Source organism: Euwallacea fornicatus, chromosome 5, assembly GCF_040115645.1.
Source record: "Euwallacea fornicatus isolate EFF26 chromosome 5, ASM4011564v1, whole genome shotgun sequence".
Taxonomy (NCBI): domain Eukaryota; kingdom Metazoa; phylum Arthropoda; class Insecta; order Coleoptera; family Curculionidae; genus Euwallacea; species Euwallacea fornicatus.
Window position 1 is genome coordinate 792576 of NC_089545.1, and position 23204 is coordinate 815779.

At 37.1% G+C, this 23204-nt stretch overlaps 4 protein-coding genes across 8 annotated transcripts; 2 read left to right on the forward strand and 2 right to left on the reverse strand.

Moving 5' to 3' along the window:
* Positions 1-108: 108 nt before the first annotated feature.
* On the forward strand, positions 109-4697 carry l(3)77CDf (phosphatidylserine synthase 1 homolog l(3)77CDf). The gene is made up of 7 exons (XM_066282710.1): positions 109-575; positions 796-1157; positions 1983-2217; positions 2272-2432; positions 2486-2679; positions 2874-3120; positions 3229-4697. Exons 2-7 carry the CDS (start codon positions 985-987, stop codon positions 3485-3487), a joined length of 1269 nt encoding a protein of 422 aa, XP_066138807.1. The 5' UTR covers positions 109-575; positions 796-984; the 3' UTR covers positions 3488-4697.
* Positions 4698-8710: 4013 nt separating this feature from the next.
* Spps (Sp1-like factor for pairing sensitive-silencing) lies at positions 8711-16645 on the forward strand. Of its 5 annotated transcripts, XR_010732064.1 has the most exons (14): positions 8711-9115; positions 10323-10547; positions 10733-10946; positions 12313-12440; positions 12527-12682; positions 12987-13176; positions 13299-13442; positions 13500-13633; positions 13853-14067; positions 14123-14333; positions 14552-14701; positions 14761-14954; positions 15807-15929; positions 15992-16645. XR_010732064.1 is itself a non-coding variant. In XM_066281988.1 (12 exons), the coding sequence occupies exons 1-12, from the start codon at positions 9062-9064 to the stop codon at positions 14884-14886; spliced, it is 1947 nt and encodes a 648-aa protein (XP_066138085.1). In that variant the 5' UTR covers positions 8711-9061; the 3' UTR covers positions 14887-16645. The 5 variants fall into 5 exon arrangements, 2 of the variants coding, with proteins under 2 accessions (XP_066138085.1, XP_066138086.1); XR_010732063.1 differs by having other exon boundaries at positions 14761-15929; XR_010732062.1 differs by having other exon boundaries at positions 15807-16645.
* A 128-nt stretch (positions 16646-16773) lies between these two features.
* On the reverse strand, positions 16774-18315 carry LOC136339046 (protein abrupt-like). Its single transcript, XM_066281991.1, has 3 exons — positions 18008-18315; positions 17191-17955; positions 16774-17111 (listed from the first exon to the last, which is right to left on the reverse strand). Exons 1-3 carry the CDS (start codon positions 18188-18190, stop codon positions 16860-16862), a joined length of 1200 nt encoding a protein of 399 aa, XP_066138088.1. The 5' UTR covers positions 18191-18315; the 3' UTR covers positions 16774-16859.
* A 426-nt stretch (positions 18316-18741) lies between these two features.
* Positions 18742-21495, reverse strand: LOC136339188 (SET and MYND domain-containing protein 4-like). Its single transcript, XM_066282211.1, has 7 exons — positions 21147-21495; positions 20632-21093; positions 20230-20581; positions 19809-20177; positions 19617-19754; positions 19367-19562; positions 18742-19008 (listed from the first exon to the last, which is right to left on the reverse strand). The coding sequence occupies exons 1-7, from the start codon at positions 21430-21432 to the stop codon at positions 18796-18798; spliced, it is 2016 nt and encodes a 671-aa protein (XP_066138308.1). The 5' UTR covers positions 21433-21495; the 3' UTR covers positions 18742-18795.
* Between the last annotated feature and the right edge of the window lie 1709 nt (positions 21496-23204).

The window sequence follows — 23204 nt, forward strand, 5'->3', positions numbered from 1 at the left end:
TTTAGCTGCTCCGGCTTCTAAGATGAAATCACTAGAAAGTTTACATGTCAACATTGTCAATAATGTACATTGAGACCAAATTATTGTTAATTTTAATTTATCGACATTTACGTTAATCCAGAATTAAATTATGAAAATTCACAGGGACTTAAAAATGACTGTTTGAAGATTCCGCATTCACTATTCCAACAGTGTACAATCTGACAGAAGAAAAAATCGAATTTTATTTCGTGATATAGTGAAAAAACTGTAAATTTAATTGAGAAATAAAAAACGAACTTGCAATTTTTCCATGTGTCGTCATTTTGGTGGCTGTACTTTTGCATCCACTACAAGAAGAATCTCATCGAGCTGGAGTGATTATTGCGGAACTGGTATTTAGGACTTCGCCCTGGGGGCTGTCGATAAAGGACATAAAATACAGAACTGCACATTCTGTCAAACAAGTTTGTTTACAAAATCGAAATAAGAGCAAGTCTGACGCAAATTAATTTTATAAGCGGCTAAACTGTAAAAAGAGTACTGGCTGAACACTCTGTTTGTTGAAGCCGTTAAACAAACAAGATCGATAGGAGGTAAGAGGAGTTAAAGGTTCATGTGAATAATATAAATTATTTATTAAGCGATTCCTAACAGTGACCATTCAAAATTAAAATTAATCACTTCGATCACTGATTGGTCAGTGTTCACAAGAGTTATGGTGTCACTGTAATGCGGTCGCAGTCGCTTTTCGGCTTCTTTGCGACTTCTTATCAGCTTTTGATAACTGGATCCTAATTATTTCTTTCATTTTAGTTTAAGACAACGTGAGAAAACTCTAAATTGTGATGTGGGCCACAGATGATTTGGATAGTGGCCAATATAAAAAAAATCGGAATTTACATAATACTAGATTTGTTTAATGCTACGTAGTAATAGTAAATAAAATTAACCAGTACCAAATAGTGAAAATCTTCAGTGCAGACTTATCAAAGAAGCTCCAACATGATTCACTCGAAATATTCGGAGAAGGTTCCCACAAGAACGAGGTTCAGCTCATTCAGTGCCATTAATGAGAAAGAAGTGGATGATATTTCAATTGAATTTTTTTATAAACCACATACCATTACTTTGCTGCTTCTATCCATTACTGCAGTGGTTTATTTTGCATTTGTGAGGTAAGATCTTATTGAGAACTTTGAGCTGTTGTATAACATCTTAAGGCAGTGTTAACAATAATGAAATATGGGTTTATAATAAGAGAGAAGCAAATAAATTCGATATTGTCAGAAATATGTTCAATATTTTGAATAGTATTTTGAATATATTTTTGAATTTAAGCAAGATAGCCTTGGCTAAAAAGTGAGACTATAGACTGGAAAAATTTCAGAATAGTTCAAATTAACAGTTACTTAACCTGAACTAACCCGAATTGCTCTAAGCACTTGACTGATACAACAATATGGTTCTGATTGATTTAAATGTACAATTAAAGTCTTACTTTTTGAATTTTTTAAAAGACTTAGACTTATAACTAGTAAAAAACTCTAAAGAGTTAGTTTTAAATTGGTATTGATTAAAAGTAAAATCTAAGTTACATATTTGATGTAATATTTTATATTTATGATAGTGTTATCACTAAATAAACAATTCTCCTTACTCAATTTGAAGAAACTCTTTAGGTCATTCCAATCTTATTATTTGTATAATTTCCTAATACATATGTGGAATAATTTCTGTTTGAACTTTGACATTTCTTATGATAAGCAGCTGTCAGCTTCTTAATATAAAATTATCTTTTGTTGAAATCATAATGTAGGACATGCTAGGGCACCTGATGTTACATTTCTAATCTCATTCATATGCCAAATACAGCTTCTATCACTGTTTATCATTTATACAGTGACAAGACTATCAATTTCCATAGCAACAACTGATTTTGAATGAATTGGAATACAATATGTGTATAACACGTCAAATATAATAACCAAAAACATTTTTAGGGAGACCGGGGATGTGGAAAAAAATATTTGGTCTGGTCTGTTATGCTGTTGTTTCTTCTTTCTTCTAATCTCAATATTGGCTTTCCCCAATGGACCTTTTACGCGACCTCATCCAGCAGTATGGCGAATTGTCTTCGGTCTTAGCGTGTTGTATCTACTAGGTTGTTTATTTATACTGTTCCAAAACAAAGATACTGTTAATAAAATAATATACTGGTTGGATCCCAGCCTCAAGGTAATTCTATTAGATTTTTGTGTAAAAACTAAATAAAATTTGTTTTCTCTTAAGGACTTTCACATTGACATGGATAAGGAGTATGGGGTAAATTGCTCAGATATAAATGTAGAGCGAATATGGAGTCATGTAGACGTGTTCGCTCTAGGACACTTTCTGGGATGGATGTTTAAAGCAATACTCATTAGACATATGGGAATTCTCTGGGCGACGAGGTACTGGTAGATCTTCAACTCAATCTCAGTCATACTAAATCACTTTATTTTAGCATAATGTGGGAAATTACTGAACTGGCTTTCGCGCATTTGCTTCCTAATTTTGTGGAGTGTTGGTGGGACGCTCTAATTCTTGATGTCCTTATTTGTAATGGATTTGGTATTTGGTGTGGATTGAAAATATGCCGTGCCTTAGAAATGCGCGAATATAAATGGGAGAGCATTAAACATATTCATTCAACTACAGGTATAAATTATAGCATTGAATGTTGAGATTTTGGCATTAGAAGTTTATCATCAGAGCGTTCAATTTATTAATTGAAAAGCTGTGGGTCATGGAAATTTTGGATTGAGGAGATGTATAGAGAAACGATGAATATTCTATTGCTTATCACTTTGCTTTTTAATATAAATGTGTAAAATTAGTTTATGGCTTTTCAGGTAAAATCAAACGTGCATTTTTGCAATTCACCCCGGAAAGCTGGACTTCAGTACGATGGCTTGATCCTAAATGCTCTTATATGAGAATATTTGCTTTCTGTGAATTGGTATTATTTTGGCAAGTGTCAGAGTTAAACACTTTTTTCCTTAAGCATGTTTTTGATATGCCAACATCTCATTATCTGGTCTCGGCACGTCTTATTCTAATTGGGGTTATTGTTGCACCATCAGTGCGACAATTCTACAGGTAAGTACCTACGATCTGATAAAGTTTCATAAATTAAAATATAGTGCACCCTATAATTTTTGTGTTTAAATTAATGGAATTTCTCTTAAGATAAACATTTCTTTCTAGCTACGTCACGGATACGACTTGCAAAAGGGTGGGAACTCAATGTTGGGTATATGGCTGTATAATGGTAACCGAATCTTTAATTTGCGTCAAACACGGTCGGGAACTTTTCAAACAAACCCACCCGATAAACATCATTATTTGGTTGGTAGTTCAGTTTGTTGTGTCTGTGATATGTGTCATGGGTTATGCGATATACCATAAAAACCCCGCCAAGCCCGCTCTGACAGACGTATCAAACTCACGAGACAAAATAGAGTAAAGCAACTTTAGTTAGGAATATGTAAAAATCGAATTACTATTTTCACACATTTTTAAAGAAAATTATGATTCGCTATAGCACAATTTATATCCTAATTAAATAGTTTGTTTAATTAGAACGTCTGATACATATTAACTTTCCATCTTCTTAAGCGTTTTGCTTTTTATTATTAGCTCGAACCAATAATTTTAATGACATAACCCTCATTTAGTGATAATAAGACACGAAACATCTAGCGTCACATCCCTATTTAAAACATTCATTCTGTAACTGTGATATTGTTTATCCTTTGTATAAAATGAAAAAATGCCAACCATTAGGTTAAGTATTAGTTTATTATTTCGTTTGAATATACCACCCGTTTTAGTTAATATTTGATGAGATTATCCCATTGATCAACATCTATGCCGTAACAATGAATTATTGAATGCTGGCAAACTATCGCCAACTCTTCATCTTCCAGAATCACACATATGTGAAAAGTGAGGAAAAAGTATTATCAAATCATGGGTGTGTTTGCATCAGATATTTTTAATAGCGGTTCAACGCTACCTCTCCTATGTGATGGCATTGTCAGAAAAATAGTTCAATCCATCAAGATATAAGTTAAATGTCAAACTGCAGTTGGGCCAAAGCGTAATCTCAAAGCTCACTAACAAATAAATCGCCAAAGGTTGGTTATAGATGTTTGAATAGGCTAAGTACTCTAGCACAAAAATACCTAATATTTTGTCTGCAGATTTAATAGTACCTAAAGAAGTACTTAGTTGATTCATTTAGAATCCAAATACACTATAGGATATCCTAGTTATAAAATAAAATGTTTGACGGTGAGAGAGTGCTGTAAAAAATGGACGGGACAAATATATTTTCTGGGTATTTTTTAAAGATGTTATTGATAGTGATTATCTCCTCATCTCTTCAATCTGAAACTTCATTTTTGTGGATAAGTTTATTTAGCGGCAGCTAGAAGTTTATGAAGTAATATTATTGTCTCGTTTCATTATTCGGCAGTCTAGGTAATTCACCGCCTTCATGGTAGATTTATTATTTTAAGCTGGAGGATTAGATTTTCCTACTTATTTCTCGATACACTAGGTTTTAGACGGATATCTAAGACAATTTCGTGAAATTATCTACCGTGTGATGCAAATCAGTGCCATTAAATTAAATTGTTATTATTTGGAAAATAATAATACATTGTTGAATATATTATGTTTTTTTATGTCCCTATTGTCCATGAGGTTAATGCCACTTAGCACAAAATCCCTAATTCATTGATGAAAACACCGCCAGGGATACATCATGAATGATAAATTACATATACAGATACAATCTCATGTCTATTCTATAGAACCTTATTTTTTGACATAATAAGGAAAGTGTCCTTTGAATGTCAAAATTCACCTTGATACTTGTGCATGCTATCTAAAGGGGATCTTTGTACTCTATTTGGTTGAAATCTGATTAGTCTACACATTTATTTAATCTGTGTTTTTCAGGTCAATAAATTACACCTACCCATTTCCCGAAACCTCTGCCGTTTTGATCATTCGACAGAATGTTTGAAGATCATTAGAATTTTGAAGAACTAGTAAAACATAATTAGTATATTCAACAACATTATCTATCTAGATAACCACTTATAGTTCAATAAGTATTGCAATTTTCCCTAGTTAAAACGAAACGGAGAAAGGGGGTAAGCGATGAATTCCAATAGAAGATAAAGATTTATGGCTGGTAATTATTCATTATTTACACAATGTTACATTTTTCGACCGCAGTGACAATAAAGGTAAAAAAAACAAGAATATAATGTCACGTGATCATATATATAGCAGCATAGGTGCGCACGTCGCATTAGAAAGTTTGTGTATTTATGCTCGAAAGGGTTTTTGAAAAAGGAATGCAATTATAACAAAGCATGGCAGGACAGTTTTCACTTTCATGCAAGCTCGGCATATAAATGTTAAAAACAGTCAGATCCGCTTTTACGGCATGAATTTCTAAAACAACAAGTTGTAAATAACACTTTGACAAGAGGTAGATCAGGTGACGAGAGGTGTTACACCATCACTTTTTCTAGTTCCAACACCCACCACAACTCCGTACTTACAAAGAAATAAACCAGGAGTCATAGATGTTTAAAGAATAAATTTGCTTGAACATGGTAAAGAAATACCTTAAGGAGGCGCCCTTGATTTTGCAAAATAAACCGCACAATTCTGTATTCACTGTTCAGAGCCGAGGCCTTTAATGTATTTTATAAGATAGTGGGCGTTCCCTTATCACCCTAACGATTATACGACCTCCTCTGATTCTGACCCACCTCACGATAACTTATTTTATCACCCCAGGACTGTGTTTTTTCCATACGATTTGGCTCAGCACATGCTTCGATCTGATACAAATAATCTTGGCGGTGCCTCAAATATGTATTTAACTAACAGGGAACAATTCAGAGCAACGAAGATCCCGAACTAACCTTTCGGACTTCCCACAGTAATGCAATGAACAATCGGGCATATGAGACAGTTCATTTCACCCTAAAACACACTGATGGGCCGTGACTTGGGGATCCGGTTGCAAAGTAGGTCAGCCAGTATACGACCCCCATAGAAGCGTCCCAGTTTATATTTCTATTTCCCTTCGATTCGGCCTGCAGAAGCGAGTTGAACATAGTCCGAGTGTTCGATAAGGGCTACAGGGACCACGTGTGAGGCGCTAGCCAGCGGGGAGTGGCGGGGCCAAGCTATGTGAACTGCCGACGCCCCCTTGTCCTAGCTCGCAGGCTTGCTCGATTGCGGCTGTACGGACGGAGCTCGGTTATTGAATTTCACCAGAGGCGGGTAAGTAGTTTTTTCTATGAAAGGGAAAAATGGGAGGATCGTCACAATAATGATTGATGAGTTTGTTTGTGTAGGTTTTCATAGCAAAAGTTTACGTTATTTTTAGAAAACTCTAGACGCATCTTCAAAAAAGGAGAGAAAGTATTTTTTTTAAATGTCGTCAGTTATGAAACTATGAAAAGTATATTGAATTTAGAACGAGATGGGCCCATCAACTCACGAACATTTATAAATCAATTAAAAACATTTTTTTATGTACGATGGGACATCTTCTATCATTTCTTATATTATTAGAATAAAGAGCATAAATGTTATTTACTTAGCTGTAGATATACAGCGCCTTTTTTGTCTTGCTGTCTTGGTTGTGGTGCTTTTTGAAATAAGACATTATTTACTCTAAATTTATTAAATATATTCATATACATTTCTACATTCACGGACATCTTAATTGGTATTTTAAAATATGCACACTGTGTAAATCGAGAATGCTAAATACGGGGGGCCAAAAATAACCTGACAAAAGTAAAATTAATCAAAAAAACAAATAATGTAAATTGTAACTCACAAAATTATACTTATGACAGAACCCACTTACATATGTATGCTATTAGTGTAAAGGGAAAAAATCTATATTTTGTTTCTCCGTTGTTCCCTAAATCAGTTCCTATTTGTTTTCGTCTCTTTTCTGGCATGAATTTTGCTATGTTTAATTATTAGCGGATGCCTCGCCAAAATGAGTCATTCTCCTGGCACATTGCAATCGACGTGTTTTGCTATTTTCTCTTTAACTTTAAAATTACATAAAATATACGAGCGGTAACTTTCAGTTCTTTATGCGATTAATAAAAAATAGCGAAACTACAATTCGAAATTTTGCGGAGGAGCTGAGAAATAATCAAACTGGTCTATCACCTTGACGAGATTGATGAAACTTCGTAGTACTTGAAACAGTAGTAGGAGTACTTGAGATATTTTCAACGATCAAGTAGTCCTAGTAGTACCTTAAGCACTGCGAATTTTTTTGCACGACCCTTTATGTGATAAAACATATTTTGAATGGTAATTATCGCTTACTGAGGTAGTTAGCAAAATTGAATTTCCTATTCAGTCATTTTTTAGTGCTTTTACTTTTTTTTACTCTTTTACTGTACTTCTAATATTTACATGTTCGGATTCAGATTAAAAATTTCGTTTTAAATTCGACATTAAAGAAGTCAGGACCGGGTTTACATTAGTTGTATTGAGGAACGATGCTTGAAAACAAAAAAATATGATGCAGTATTTATTAAAGTGCCTTATGGTGGTTACCATAAAATGTTATCAGATTTGCTGTATCTTGAATAAATTATAACGTGAGAAAAAAACTTAACATACTTTTTGTGGTCTTAAAGTTGTAAAACTTTTCCACATTTGGCCCGATCAGCTTCCCTTCCTTTCGCTATTTTGAAGCTCGCATCTCGGCGAAAATACCTATTTGTTTCCTCCAACTCTATCCACAAATTAAATTTTTAATTAACTTTATGATCATGGGAATGGCCTCTTATCTTTCTTTGCATTGAAGAACACACAAATTGATCGAAATTCGTTCTAATACAGTAAGAATACATAAGGGTTTTTTCAATTATTCTGTGTGTTCAATGCAGTAGTGTTTGAGTACGGGCTTGTAGCAGACAACTGTTGTCGCCATTGATTGTAGTCATTTAGCTCAATTTTGCAGTGAATACTAGTCTTGGTCGCTTGATCTTTTAGAGCGTAAGCTGGACAGTGCGAATTATGATTTTAACTGGAAGGAAGCCGTTCCATTGGTTTCGATAACGGTGCACTTCCAAAATAGCATTTTCAACCAATGGAGCGCCATTACATCGATGAATTTTGTTCTCATGAGCATCTACCAAAAAAGATGACGTGGTTTTGGGATATAAAATGTATGGAAAAATAAATGGAGTACTGATCGCAAGGTAATTTTCGACTAGTAGATGTGCGTAGATGGCAGATCTTGAATATGCGAAAAGTAGCGGTTGGATAACAAATGTGTCGTAAGTTCTGGGAACTGCAAAGGAAAAATCGAGGGAGATTTAAAAATTTTAAGATCCCCTCAAGAAACCACTCAACGAATTTCCATGTTCATGCATCAATATGGCATCTAAATGTTTGTTCCATCGTCCACCGCGTTCGTCTATCGCCAGCACCGTTAAATATTTTATCCAATTCGACCGTTTTAGTGGTTGCGGTTTAGCTTTCGATTACCACAAAAATTTATCCAGATTTACGGTTTTGGCGCGGCCCCGTCAGCAGTGACGCCTCTGACGATCGGCAACACCCGGCCGTTGGAAGTTGAAGGACCGCTCCCCACCAAAGGCAGACCCCGGATGGCGTGGTCTGAGTTTCGTTCGGCCTGCCTGTAACCCGCATGATTTGCCCGCGCTACGAACTTTCGTTAACAAAACCCGCGTACTAAACACGCCCAATGCCAAATTTTTAGACCTAATTCCAAAAATATTTAACGCCAAAGGTGACACTACGCATCAAATATCCCTAAATGTAATTAATTATGTGCATAAAGTGAACAAAGACTGTGTCGAATACGTATAGACGCGTAAGCAGTGCCGACATCGAAGTGCAGTTCACACGACACGACAGCGGCGCGCCTGTAAACTCGCTTTTGTTGTTCCTTTCGGAAATTGGTAGTGCAAAATAAGGATGTCGGAAGGATTTTTTATCAAGGATGAGCTGTGACGGACAATCCAAAACCGAGTACGTTATTGAGAATCCGTCACAGGTGAGTTTCGATGGGTTGAAAGGGTGGGCTGCCATTGCGTCGTCGTGGGTGTAGCTCGGTCCGGCGGCCTACGAGGAGGCGGAGGTCGGCCTTCGAGGTCGTCGATATATAGCGCGAAGGGTGCCTACTTTCCACTACGTTCTAATTTCCTATGGGTGGGCTTTGGGTAGATGACCAATAAAATACTGGCCCTCTAGTAATGTAGGATAGTGTTCAGGCTAAATTTCTTCGCTTATATTACTCTTCAGACACGATGGATTGACAGAACTGCCAATCCGCATGGCACTCATTGCTCCGCTCTTTTATACTTTCGACATGAAGTGTACAGGGGGTCCCAAAATCAGGACAGAGATATAGATAAGACTCGTATTGCCGGGGCACCCTGTAGGCAGTGCAACCGCAGGAAACGCGAATAAACCGGCCCTTATCGAGTGGCTTTCCATGGATGAAACTTTCAAGGGACATTTTATTGTTTTTCTTAGAAAAATCCGGCTTTTAAGAAATCAATTTAGCTTCCAAATCGGCCAAAAATTATATTTGACTCTGTTCCTTTCAAGTTGGGCACCCAATAGATATAAATATAATGGATGACCTTAAGCCAGATCCCGAACCAACCTAAACTCCATAGATTGAAAAATAAATAGTATGAAGCCGTGCTTAAAGTTAAAATCGAAAATAGGATATTTCGTGCAAAATAACTTCAAGATCGCGGTTCGGACCGAACTAGGAACCAATCTAGACGGTGACCCCATAATCTCGGTAATCTTATTTACATACATATGTGCACTATTGCTCCCTCCAAAACGATGAGATCGGGGGCGAGAGTTATAAAATCGGTTAAGTGAGTTTAGGGACTTGGAGAGAGTTAAGGTACTCTTACCTAATAAGCCCTAAACGGCGTTGCCAAACGCGAAATATTTAAAGTACGGACATTAGTAAGCTCTCGCATCTATCGCATGCGCGCCGCAGGTGATAACTTACAATAATTGAAGTTTAATTAGTCCTCGTCGAAAATCTTAAATTTCGCATCACTCCGTGTATGCAAAACATGACTCTCCACGGTAGTCGTAGAAAAAAGGCTCTTCACTATGTTCTACAATTAGCAGATCTTATAATTTTTTAATGGCAAATTTATCACAGTCCCATCCATAAATTGCATAAATGCCCGTTTGGGTCACATTCATTCTAGCCACGTGTATGTTTGCAGGAACAACAGGATATCAAGCCAGTAGTAGCACCCTCACCATTAGCGCTTCTGGCTGCTACTTGCAGCCGCATCGGCCCAGGGGAAGTACAGGCGACTGTTCAGGCACAAATACAGTCTCCAACGGCTCACACCTTTGCCATGTCGACTACGCCCTCACCCCAAGGCCAGCAAGTCAAGCAACAAAATGTCACAGTGCAACAGGCCACGCAACAGGGACAACCACAGGTGTGCATACTATGTGTCTTCGTGTTTTGTGCATAAAAATACACACACACAGTGTGGTCCCAGAAAAGAAACTGGTTATGTACTCTGGGGAACTAGTTGTAGAATGAAAACGAACCGGTTTTATGCTTTCCAAGAAACGGTCCGTGTTTCTATTAAAGACCCTAATTATATTAAATTTTATCCAGGTTTTGAGTGTTCCTGTCGCAGCGGGCGTAACTGCCCAACAGCTGCAGCAGCAGCTACTGCAGCAACAAGCGGCAGCTGGAGCTGCCCAGTTGGTTGCAGCTGCAGCTGGGCAGAATCTCACGGGATACAGCGTGGTGCAAGCACCTGCTGGCATGCAAGCTCTAAGCGTGGATGGACAAGAGGCGATTTTCATTCCTGCCATGAGCCTAGCAGGTAAGTTTTGGGGGAGACCTCTCCCTGACAACTGAGACTTTCATCTACGTGTAAAATATTGTTTATGCGAGGTTGTCTTGGATTATCGGTCAAGGTTAATCAGAATGAAACTTTTAAGTAATGTTTATTCTTTCTTGCACGTATAGCAACAAGTGGTCCCTTTAGGTCCTCTTTCATATCGGCATTTTATAATCGATGAGCAAAACACGGCCGTCTTCTCTATCAGATATAATGACGTATCGCCTCAACTAACCAGAGGTAAATTGTGCGTCGTTAAACCTATTCTGCAATAATTAAAATAAACGCATTAATGGACGAAGAAATTCTCTGCTGTTACCACCGAAATTAGGAGAAAATGTAGCTTCAGAAAACAGCAATAAGAAATTTTATTTAAATGGGCCCTGTTCGATGGCAACAAAATCTATTTGAACCCTACGTATCCCGTCAAGAAATTTGTCAGGTTTATGATTGTAGTCTTTTCGTGCCATTTAAACACAAAGACCCAAGTTTTCTGTTTTTCTAAGTATGTTTCTCCAAAAAGGTACCAAAGAATCTTGGGTACCTACGTCTACCTGGTTTGCATTTCCTCGAAGTGATTAGCCCTTTGGACCGTCGGTATTTCGCTTAAGGGTATTATCAGCGGTTTATAACGCGATACATTCAGTAGCCGGAAGTGATTGAACATTTTTTTTCTCTAAATCTTATATCGCAGAGAAAAAAAATTGTTACACTTGCTCATTAAATAAATTAGGAACGTGATGTGCCTCACCTTTTTTAATCGCCAATCATTAAAATAGACATTGCCGAAGGCGGTGAACCGTAAACGTAGGGCGTGGATTAAGCTACGTACCAGCAAACATCTGCCAACAGATGAATTTGATGAATTTATATTATTATTATTATAAGACATGCCACTGGTCAACAACTTCATGAATTTTTTTGTGAATACCCTTCACCATTGTCAAGAAAAGTATCGGAAGCACACCCTGTGAGTCGAAATTTGCCTGATATGATTTCGTCCAGCGACGACGAACAAAACAAAAACGACTTCGAGCCGAATTCATTCGTAGATTTTCAATCTCTGCAAATATCGATATAGCTCCGCACTGTCGTAAAGTATTGATAACCCTAAAACCTAGCAGCGAAAGCCTTTTAAAAATACTCTAATATATAGTTTAAAAAAATACAATTTTTGACATAAAATGTCTAACACATGATTATGATCTTCCGAGAAAGTAGCTTGATGAAATTTCTACAAAGTACATTATAATGTTTAATTAAGGTATTAAGACTCCGTATATCTTATTTATTTACTTTCTCTGTTATTTTCACACTTCCTTATATTAACTTTTTTAAATTCTCTTAGGTGGTCAGCAGCCTCAACAGATCTTTAGCCCAGGTCAGATCATACGCACTCCTACAGGCGCAGTTTTACCGACATCCGCTGCTAATTTACCTACCACTGTCCAGCTGTCGAATGGCCAAAGCGTGCAGGTCAGCTTCCCATAAATTCCAACTTCTTCATTATTTCACCGATCACTATTACATTGGTTGAAAAATTAATATTTGGCTTTTTATAGGTCCGCCCCGCGCAGCCCCAGGTCTTTCAATTTCCCATGCAGCAAACCATTCCCATTCAAGTGCCCATTTCGTCTGGGAATGGGCAGACGATATACCAGACAATACATTTTCCCGTCCAATTAGCCGCCACTGCTGCCGTCCCTAATATTATCCAGGTATATATTTATCTGTCGTTTAGACAGGTTTTTATCGCATAATTTGGAGCATTCCCAGTGCTTTTGTTTGAAGAATGGGATTCTTTTAATTACTAAACCCTACATTCGCGTCAGGGATACTGACTATTTCTGAAAGTAATAGGAACCTTTATTAGATATTAAAAAGCTGATCTAATTTGTTTTTAAAAAACTTTTCCTTTATTTAACTGAAACCGTTCCTCTAATGGTTCTCGAGATTCCTATGCTAAAAACCGGATCTATATCTCTTGTACATGATTGTTTTTTTTTAATAAAATAATTTCAGGCCCAACCGCAACTTATTCCGCAAATGGCCAGCATAATCACACCAACTGGACAAATTCAGCAAATCCAGATAGCCACTTCTTTGCCACAACAGCAACAGCAGCAGCAACCACAGCAAACGCAAGTGCCTACGTCAGTGGCGCAGCAAGTGGTCACTGCTGGTGATGGTAGCGCTCAGTTGACGTTTACTGGTAAGCTGTTTTTATATGAAAAACTATTATGACTAATGATGTGAGGATTTTTATGTTGGCGGAAATGCTTATTAAACTGTGTTTGTTTTTGATCTGACCCATGTTTTTGTATTTTATATTAGCCGCCAATGGTCAGCAATTTACTCTTCCTGTGTCAAGTTTGCAAAACGTGCAGCAAGTGCGAACAGTCGGGAATCTTGGAGGAATTGGAAATATCATACAACTGCCCAATATTCAGACCGTGCCGACGATACAGAACATACCGGGTTAGTTCAAATAATTTGTATTATTTTCTCTGTAATTGCAATTTCTTCGCTGTTTAGGATTAGGAAATGTGCAAGTGATAACGCAGCCTCAGCCGCAAATAGCTGTGGGACAGCACATTCAGCAGGATCCCAGTGATCCCACTAAATGGCAAATTATTCCTCAAGTTACCGCAACAACACCAGCTCCTCAGGTAAATGACATAGTGCTGTGATATACTAAACCTTCCATACTACACTTAATGTAAAGTGGCCTTTTCATCATTAAATGTTGTGGTTATTTTTCTGTCAATACTTCCAGGGAACGCAAAATTTCATCATCGAAATGTCGTGAATTCTAACTTCCCGAACTTGTTTATATTGCAAAACTTTTATATTATTATTAATCGTTGAAAAAAAATTATTTTTTTTAGGTGGCGACACCCATCAGTGTAAGCACTGTTGAAAGTCAACCTGCCGCTTCTCCTTCGGCATCCGATGTCCAGGGGGAACAGAAGCAAAGGGTTCGCCGTGTGGCCTGTACTTGTCCGAACTGTCAAGAAGGAGAAAGGCATTCGGACAGGAAGAAACAACACATTTGTCACATACCCGGATGTAATAAAGTTTACGGCAAAACTAGTCACTTAAGGTAAGTTAAAAAATTTCAATTTGGACTTTTTTGCACTTAACGGATCCATTTTTAGAGCGCATCTGAGGTGGCATACTGGTGAGCGCCCGTTTGTATGTACTTGGTTGTTCTGCGGAAAAAGATTCACGAGGTCTGACGAATTACAGAGGCATAGACGAACGCACACCGGTGAAAAACGATTCCAATGCAGTGAGTGCAACAAAAAGTTCATGCGATCAGACCATTTATCAAAACATTTGAAGACCCATCAGAAACAACGATTGTCGGTAAGTAATATTATCACTTCCAATTCTTAGAAAAGTAATGTAACCCGAATATAAATATAAACTGTATACATTTTATAGAAGATAGAAAATGAATGAATACTTTTGCAATTCATTTAAAAAATTTACGAGTCGCAAAACTAGATCTTATTTCGGACACCCTATATTTAATTGATTTTAATTCAAAGAAATATGTACACATTTCGATGTTTTTCTTCCAGCAGGATAAAGATCAAGAAGATGATGAAGTCTGGGAAGTTCAAGACGACCCAGAGCCTCAGCCGGAAAATGAGCAGAAGCCTCAGCCAGTGTGGATAACAGATAGCAAGAATAACATTAAATACGCCATAACGCACCTAAATTATTCTCAGGTAAGTTTTGTGCTATCATTTTAATTAAACCAATCTGATTCGACGAGTGTCTATTTTAGGAAGCAGCAACATCGACTCAACAATCAGCTTCCTCCGATAGTTCAAGCAACGAAGAAAAAATGATGATCACCATTAGTGCAGCGGAAGCTGATGATTTAATAATTGCAGATCCTTTAGACAGCTGAGGGAACGCTTCTGTGTACATCGTAAATCAACAGCTCAAGGAGAATGACTCCGATTAGGAAGTCAAAATGTAAATATCGGTGGACTGTATTAAGGAAGTTTTATTTTTTGAGATAGAGTTTGGTTTTTATTTGAAGTTTATATACAATTTACGATAAAATCAACCGAGTGTAACTGATTTTTGTTTGGTAAAGTAACAGAAACATTATTTCGATGGTAATGAAGAATATTGGAATTCAATACTCTGTATATTTTAGCATCATTTATCATATCTAAAGATGCAGGATCTAAAAAGTTACATATATTCCAAATTTGAACTAAATTTTGAGGTAATTTAAAACTTTGACAAACTCTATTTTGTTAACAAAACGCTTGCGGACCTACATTCGTATGAACGTTTCTTCCTAACATAACTCAAGGAGTCCCTGAAGGTTCGCAAAGGAATTTCCTGACGCTCTGTACATATTTGGCATTGAACGAATGTACCATTTAAATCCGTGCCGTCCACGAAAACCTCTAAAATGTTTATTATTAGTGCCAATTTGACGAATTTTTTTTTGAACAGCTTGATGCAAAATAATATAACATTCGTATTCCTGTGTAATGGACGTAATGTAATGGAATTATGCTAGTTTTAGTGTAATAGAATTACACCACCTCTAGTGTAATGGCATTACACTAGTTCTGCTTTAAATTTGGTAATAGAAAAGCGAAATAATCACTGATTCCAGTTTGTTAATAACTTTTCTACTTTCAATTAACACACATTGTTTCTTGCCGCTTTATTGAATCACTATTTTTCTAACCATAATCGGTTTTTTTTTTGACTTGTGATTTAAAATCAACTTGAGTTGACTTGTTCAAGTGTTTAGATAAAATGGCTGTATCATTCGCACAGAATGTCTCTTACTGGCTGTTTTAGGATTATCGCTCGCGCTCAGCGTGTGCCGTTGTGGTGATATAAAACGGCTTTTTGCGGGACGCTTGCCTCTAGTTGACTGGGGGCAGGAGTACGCCTTGCAGTTTGACAACCTTTGTTTTATCAGTAAGATAGCTGTCAATAATTTGGAACATTTTTTCCATCAAAACTAGGGTCTCGTGTTGTAGATCAGGTCACTTATCAGACCCTGTTGAACATTGGACAGAAGAGGGAAGCCCGAAAGTCATTCTACTGGCAATACACCTCTATACCATAAATTCGATTTGCAAAGATTAAAAAAATAAGTTATTTTACAAAATTTTGGCTTGAGGCTGTGATTTCGTGAATCTTATTTGTAGTAAAAAACTTTATTTAAAAAAACGTACTAAAAAAAGAACACTTAAAAACGGCCAAGTAAAAAAACAAATTGCCCAAAGAACGTCAGAAGTGTTTTAATAGTAGTAATAGTAGTAGTAGTTTTTTGGTTAGTATATTTTCCTGCTCAAGTAAATAACAAGAGGAAGGCCTTGATAAGTTTTTATTAACTGCCTTCATTATAGACAAAGGAAAATGGGCTTTAAAATATCAATAGTGGGGTATAATTGAATACTTTAATAAATACGCCTTTATGGTTGATTCATTTCACAGAAGTATTTGTCAAATTTCAGGTAATTTTCATAATTACTTATAGACCGGATGGCTTTCCCAGAAAAGTCCTAATAACTCGATTGTAAGAAATTGTAATTATTGTTCCTATAGTAAAGAATTGTGTATAAACTCATTTTATGTATAGCGTTACTAATTATTGTAATTATTAAAATGTTTTATATTTTTATAGGAAAGTCTTTTATTTTTTATCCTACTACTGAAACCTCAGGACACTCTGTTTTAAAACGAGCTGCACATGCTGGCATGAAAGCTGATTTCTTAATTTTTGATTTTTGAAGGATTTAAATTACAAAACTTAATATGTATATAAAAATCTCTTTAATATTTAACATATAAAATAAAATAGAATATTAAAATTAACAAAACTCAAAAACAAACAATCCATCGTCAATTCCTTACAGAGTGCGCGTCAGCCATATGTTTTTTATAGCCTTCCCTATAGTCAAAGCTTTCAGGACATAAATGACAACAATACATATTGGTCAGATCTGAGTGCACCAATCTTACATGATACTTCAATGCTGATTGGTTAGAGTATGTTTTACCACAATGAGGACAATTGCCACATTGACTGCTATGGTGAGGCACTTCTATTATTGACTTCGAAAAATTTAGAGCTGCTTCTTCATAAGACATTTCCTGGAAAACCATTTTACAGTTAAATACAAGAGGGTTAAAAGGAGGAAAATTAGTTTTTTTATGGTATTAATTAACTTACATCTGGATTAGTTTGTTCAATACTTTCAACTTTTATACTTTGTTGTAAAAATTCTGTGGGGCGTTCGAAAGCTGATGAAGGGCTGGATGATGATTCTGATGAGGACCTCAATATTAATCTTTCCATTTCACTCTCTGGAGGTTTCCGGGGAATAAATATGGTCTTAGGTATGGAAATGTCAGGTAACATGTTCAATTTTTCACATGACACAGGTATAAGAGCAGCTTTACCAGAAGTAGGTTGAGAGGTCAATGACCTCTCCAATATGCTTCCTGTTTTAACTTCAAGTGCAGCTTCTAATATTGAACTTTGAGATTGATTTTCTGCTTTTTCCACAGTTTCATTCCCTTTACTGATAATCTGATCACTACTTTTCTCCATTTCTTCTGGTATCTCACTCTTAATATTTTCACTTTCTAATGTTTCAGGTGGTGTTTCAGCTATTTTTTTACAAGTATTTTCTTCAAATTGAAGCTTTTGTCCCTTGGGACTAGCTTTGATCTTTTTGGTAGGGCATTCATGAGGCTCAATATGACTGAGTTTCATTTTCTTAGGCAAAACTGATTGCCTGTTCATTGTACAAGGATTGTCAGTGTTCATATTAATAAGACCAGAAACCTGCAATATTGTTGCAGTTTGAAGAAATGAGGGCAGCTGATCTTCAGACACCATAACTTCCCCATGATACATAAAGTTTACTATTGCTATTAGATCTACATATGCTACATCTTTTAAGATGACAATTGGATGGGGGCAAGGGTTTTCCTACAAGTGAATTGCTGCAATGAAAATGCAGATCAAGGGAATTTGTCCTTACCTTAAAAATGGTGCGAAAGTAAGGGCTGCATGCCGATAATATGAATTTGTGGGCTTTTAAACTGATTCCATCACACGTTAGAGTAACATCTGCAAGATCTTCAGTGCTTTGAAGGCTTTCGAAGGCACTCAATATGCTGGTTTGAAACTTGGTCCATTTGAGGCAGAAATGCTTGGAAGACATGGTCTTGCATGAGTGAAATAATGTAATTTTTGATTAGCTAAAATCAGAAAATAAAATAAAAAATAAACCACGTAGTAACATAAAAAATGAAAACAATGAAGTGTCAAACAAAATATCAAAACAAATCTCAATTGTCGAAAATTTGTTGCAATTGACATCTATCAAGTGTCTGTCTACAGGGCATGAGCTGAAAGCAGTTAATGGGGATGTTATTCGAGTCATTGGAGTTACTCCAATTTAATTATTTCTACTTGTTTTAAACTTATATAGTCCATTATTAGGTGAAATTAGAAATTTTCATCATCGAGGAAGTTACGGATTTTTTTCCATTTTTTAAAATACTTCGTCAACCACATATAACTTTTTTAGAATTATATGGCGCCATCTGACAGCTACAGTCCTATATAATGTATATAAACAGGTCGAATTGTTTTACCCCTTGCCTAGTGCTTGGAAGGTGGCGCCACAAGAGACAGCATTGCTCGCTTATTACTATACGACTCTATGACCGAAAAAAATCATTTGATGCCTCATTATTAGTTACTCTTCAAAACTGTTATTCTCACAAATGATATAATGTATTTGATTAAATGCTGAATTACATATCAATTATTAAAGTTTATTTTATAATCAAACGCCTTATTGCCGAAATGCAGCATACAGGCGCAAATCCTTCGTTGCACCTTGATTATCTCAGGATGAGGAGGCCGAGAGTATTTGTACAAGATTTCCAAGGCTTGAACAAATTTCTTCAAAGCATTTTCGATTTGGTTTAAACTCAAGTGGTGTTCGGCATCGTACAAAATTTTATCCAATTTCTGAAAAATGGACATACATAATAATATCACTGACTTTTGCAATACACTAAAACTTCCTGATACAATTCTAATTGATTTTTTGTAATGAGGAATTTATTAACGACCAACTTTAAAGAACCATGAAATTATCATTATACATGTATATAATTGTACAATATAAACGTTGTCGAAGGAGGTTACTACTACTGGCACTATAAGATGGCCAAGTGTCGGGGGAATTCCCTTTTGGACTTACGTAGGTACCTCCGCAGAACTGAAACGGAAAGGCAAGGGGAGAGGACGGACAGTCGAGGTGTGGTCGATTAGTAGATATAGGTTTACTATAGTTGGCGTGTAGTAAGTAAACTAAAATACTAACCATTAAGCCCTTAAGGTACGGCATCAGGGAGGTCACATTTTTGCAGTATGGACAAGTTAAAAAAGGATCCTCCTGTTCCTGCACTACAAACACGTAAGGACACCTATCCGTTTTACACGGTATACGTAGCACGTTTTCTTTCATTTCTTGAGCTAGCGGCCATAGCTCTATGCAGGGTTGGCACAAACATTCGAACCTATAACACATAATTTCCATCATAATTCGACATACCCAATAAGTATTATGTTACCAGTAGTTTTTTTTTAAATATTCCTGCCTCTTTTCTCGACTATCAACCGTATACAAAGGCCCATAGTTCTCGTAAATGATATCATCAGCCTTAATCGGCTTTATGGCCCTTACAATGATTTTATTCTTAATATTGTACCTAAAACAGTGTCATACGCAAAAGATTCTTCGACAATAAACTCCACTTTATTACCTTACAATGCTAGGATCGCAAGAGTGGTTGAACATGGCCACGGTGGGATATAATGCAGCCCCAATGGTCGCATTTTCGTAATTCACCGACCGATAGGATAATTTATCCTTCTCGTCATTTTGATGACAATTTTGCAATTCTGATATGTCATGAGCGTTAAACTGCAATATCTGCAAATGTCGCAGTATTAATCCGCCTATAAACTGCTCGTCTTCGCTTAAAGAGTCATCGCAACTTTCTCCGAAATAATACCCTTGCTTGAGAAGACGTAGAAGATATATCGCCATGCAAGCGTAGTGAACCAGTTCTTCTTTCTTCCTTAGGGGCTCGTTGCGGCAGAGAAAGAAAACGTTATCGTAGTCGTCAGATCTAAAATGTACCTAATAAATATCACGATTTGTAAATTTCACAAATTATCTACCGATAAATTTTTTTCCTAACAACATTCTTCTTGCATACGTCTCTCATATAATCTTTTAACTTGTTCCTCTTTTCGAGGAAGAACTTGAGCGGTTTTTGACTAACAATCCTCATTGCCAATAAGCAATTAACTGAGGGTCCAAATTCGTAAAATTGCCTTAATGTTCCACATTCGATTCCATGGAAAGTTTTAATGGCTAATCTGCTGCAACGAGTACTGCAAAATATTATATCAGCGCATCCAGGGCAGGCTATAGGGAGCTCTACAGAAGCCAAGCAGTTTTGGCAGTTTGTTAGGGCATGTTCTTTGTCCAGCACTGAGCAAAATGCTGTTTCTTCTACCAGTATCGTGCCTAGAACCACGAGTATAATAATTTATAAGCAATACTAATGTGAATAAAACCTGTATCAATATCTTCAGTAGCTTTAGCGTATCGCCCTTGATAGGTATCCTGGCAGACTGTAATCTTCGGATTGGCAGCCAGAAACTCGCATCCCCCTTCAAATCTTTCCTCTGGGAAAGACGGGATTAAATCCTGTCTAATCTGTTGACTTTTCACAGTACATTCTCCACCCCTAGCTTTCTCTATCTCCTTTATTTTAGCCTCTAAGGCGTTCCCGGGGAGACCGCTTTGCTTCAACCACTTCAGAGCTTCGCTATAAGCTTCTTCAGCAAGTCTCTTATTTTGAAGGAGGTCGTAGCATTTGGCTTTCCTAAGCCAAAGTTTGTACTTTAAGTGAGAGGGATAGTCTCCGATTTCATTGATATAGTCTATGTCGTCTAAGACTTTCCGAACTTTATGTAGTTCGAAGTTTGTGGCGCTTCGGTTTGAGACCAAAATCGTGAGCAACCCTCTCTCCGCCACTGTGGAGAGATTTCGAGCTGATTTTTAGTTTATTGGTCAGACTTGAACTAACCTGATTCTTGAGGGCATCGTATAATTCCAGCGTTATAGCACTGAACAGCCCTCCCATATTCTTTCTTGGCAAAATGCTTATTGCCCAGATTCTTCTGGTCTTCAGCAAACTTGAAACACTTGTCGGTCTCTTGAGGCACAAGAGGGATCAATTTGGCCACATCGTACATATACCTGATTCGAGTAACATCGTCTTTGGTTTCTCTGAATTGGTCAATGCACTCCTCCGTTAATTTCCCGATGATCTTTTCACAGTTCTTCTGGAAATCTGAAATGGAGGCTTTCATTTTGGTGCATTTGCACTGAGCGGACAAGTACGTCTAGTGAAATGATTCTTAATGGTTCTATAAATAAAAAGCCGGGTGAGGAAGTTATTTCTGGCCCAACTAATGAGATCGCGATTGTGCGTATGGACAATGTGTGGCATTGGTTTTGTTAACGAATACTGTTGAATAATGGCGGGTTTAGTTATGACTCACGACCGGCTCGCTTTGGAGATACTTGTGGTAGACTTTCAGTCTTAGTATCACAACGAAGAATGTTTTCTGGAATCAAATTGATCGAGGAATGTGGAGTTTAAATTAAGATTCACAAACGAAGCTTTTAACCCCGGGTTTTCAAACTCCTGGTAACTTTTCCAGTGAGATATTATAATTTCCGTGCAAATGACAAAATCAGAAAGCGTCAGTTTCCACGCTGGACCTGAAGCCCGGTTTTTAACATTTATATTAATGTTGCGATTTTGAGACCTTCAATCGAACTATCCAGGAGAGGCCAGGATCCATATCTGCTAGTTAGAGCAACACATACATATCACCTTAAAATATTTAAAATTTCAATTTTCTGCATTATCTGGTTCACAGCTCTCTTTCGGAAACATTTCTCCTTCAACTATCGCGAACATAGAAGAAATAGTCGATACGTGATTTGATGATTTCATTTGAAAGGTCTTAGTCCATCCAACATCAAAGTAGAGTTAAATTTTACTCTGATGGATTCCTGTCCTTCGATAACAACTGTAAAATACTGGGTGGGAGAGTTAAAACGCGGTCGCATGGACTGCCGAGACGAACTCCACAGGGTCCGACCCTATAACACTCCAGCTCTGATCACTCCAGAATTGGTGGGGACAATCCACAAAATTGTACTGGAAGATCGTTGGCTGAAGTGACGCCAGTTAGCAGACATGATGGGCATTTCAAATAGTACTGGACATCGCATTTTGAGCGAACAATTGGACATGAGAAAACTGTGAGCAAGATGAAGAAAAAGGGCACCGTGAGGATGTTTCAATTAATGTGTTTGACAAGGTTCCGCGGCAATTAAGCCGAGTTTTAGCGATTATTCATACCGATGGAGGAAACATGGATCCATCATTCACACCTGAGACGAAGGAGCGGTGGAGGCAATGGACTTAAAGGGGAGAATCGGCTCCAAAGAAGGCGAGAGCTGTTCCATTTCCAAGAAAGGTGATAGCGTCGGTTGCTTGGGATGCATGTGGGATCATTTTTTTAATTAACTATATCTCCCTAAAAGAAAAGCAATAAGCCGAGAAGATTATAGTAATTTATTGCAGCGTTTGAGCGAAGAAATTAGGAAAAAGCGACCGCATTTGGCGAAAAAGAAAGTCTTGTTTCATCAAGACAAAGCACCAGTTCACACTTCCGTAATCGTGATGGCCAAAATCAATCAACTTGATTACGAACTTTTTCCTCGCCCACTCTATTCGCCGGATTTAGCCCCCTCAGATTATTTCCATTTTAAACCCGCAAAAATGGCTCGGTGGGCACAGATTTGCCAATAATGCAGAGGTGAAGTCCGAGATTAATGGCTATTTTGAAGTATTCGAAGCTTTTTACTATAAACAGTGTACAAAAGTGATAGAACATCGCTGGGAAAAGTGTATCGATCTCAAAGGAGACTATGTTGAGAAATAATATAACATTTTCCATTATGTTTTCTTTTAAGTGTTAAGTCGGGTAATTCTCGGGCAGTTCTCGTATTTAAGTGAGATGTCCAGGCGCGATATGGCGGAAGTGTATGGAGGTCTTGGTGTTTT

Coding starts and splice junctions, on each gene's coding strand:
- Spps (XM_066281988.1), top strand. CDS start 9,062: ATGAGCTGTGACGGACAATCCAAAACCGAGTACGTTATTGAGAATCCG. Junction 10,548..10,732: donor CGCAACAGGGACAACCACAG/GTGTGCATACTA, acceptor AATTTTATCCAG/GTTTTGAGTGTTCCTGTCGC. Junction 12,441..12,526: donor CGAATGGCCAAAGCGTGCAG/GTCAGCTTCCCA, acceptor GGCTTTTTATAG/GTCCGCCCCGCGCAGCCCCA.
- LOC136339046 (XM_066281991.1), bottom strand. CDS start 18,190: ATGTCTTCCAAGCATTTCTGCCTCAAATGGACCAAGTTTCAAACCAGC. Junction 17,956..18,007: donor ACTTTCGCACCATTTTTAAG/GTAAGGACAAAT, acceptor ATTCACTTGTAG/GAAAACCCTTGCCCCCATCC. Junction 17,112..17,190: donor TTGAACAAACTAATCCAGAT/GTAAGTTAATTA, acceptor ATGGTTTTCCAG/GAAATGTCTTATGAAGAAGC.
- LOC136339188 (XM_066282211.1), bottom strand. CDS start 21,432: ATGAAAGCCTCCATTTCAGATTTCCAGAAGAACTGTGAAAAGATCATC. Junction 20,178..20,229: donor GTTAGGAAAAAAATTTATCG/GTAGATAATTTG, acceptor GGTACATTTTAG/ATCTGACGACTACGATAACG. Junction 19,755..19,808: donor TGCGATCCTAGCATTGTAAG/GTAATAAAGTGG, acceptor ACACTGTTTTAG/GTACAATATTAAGAATAAAA.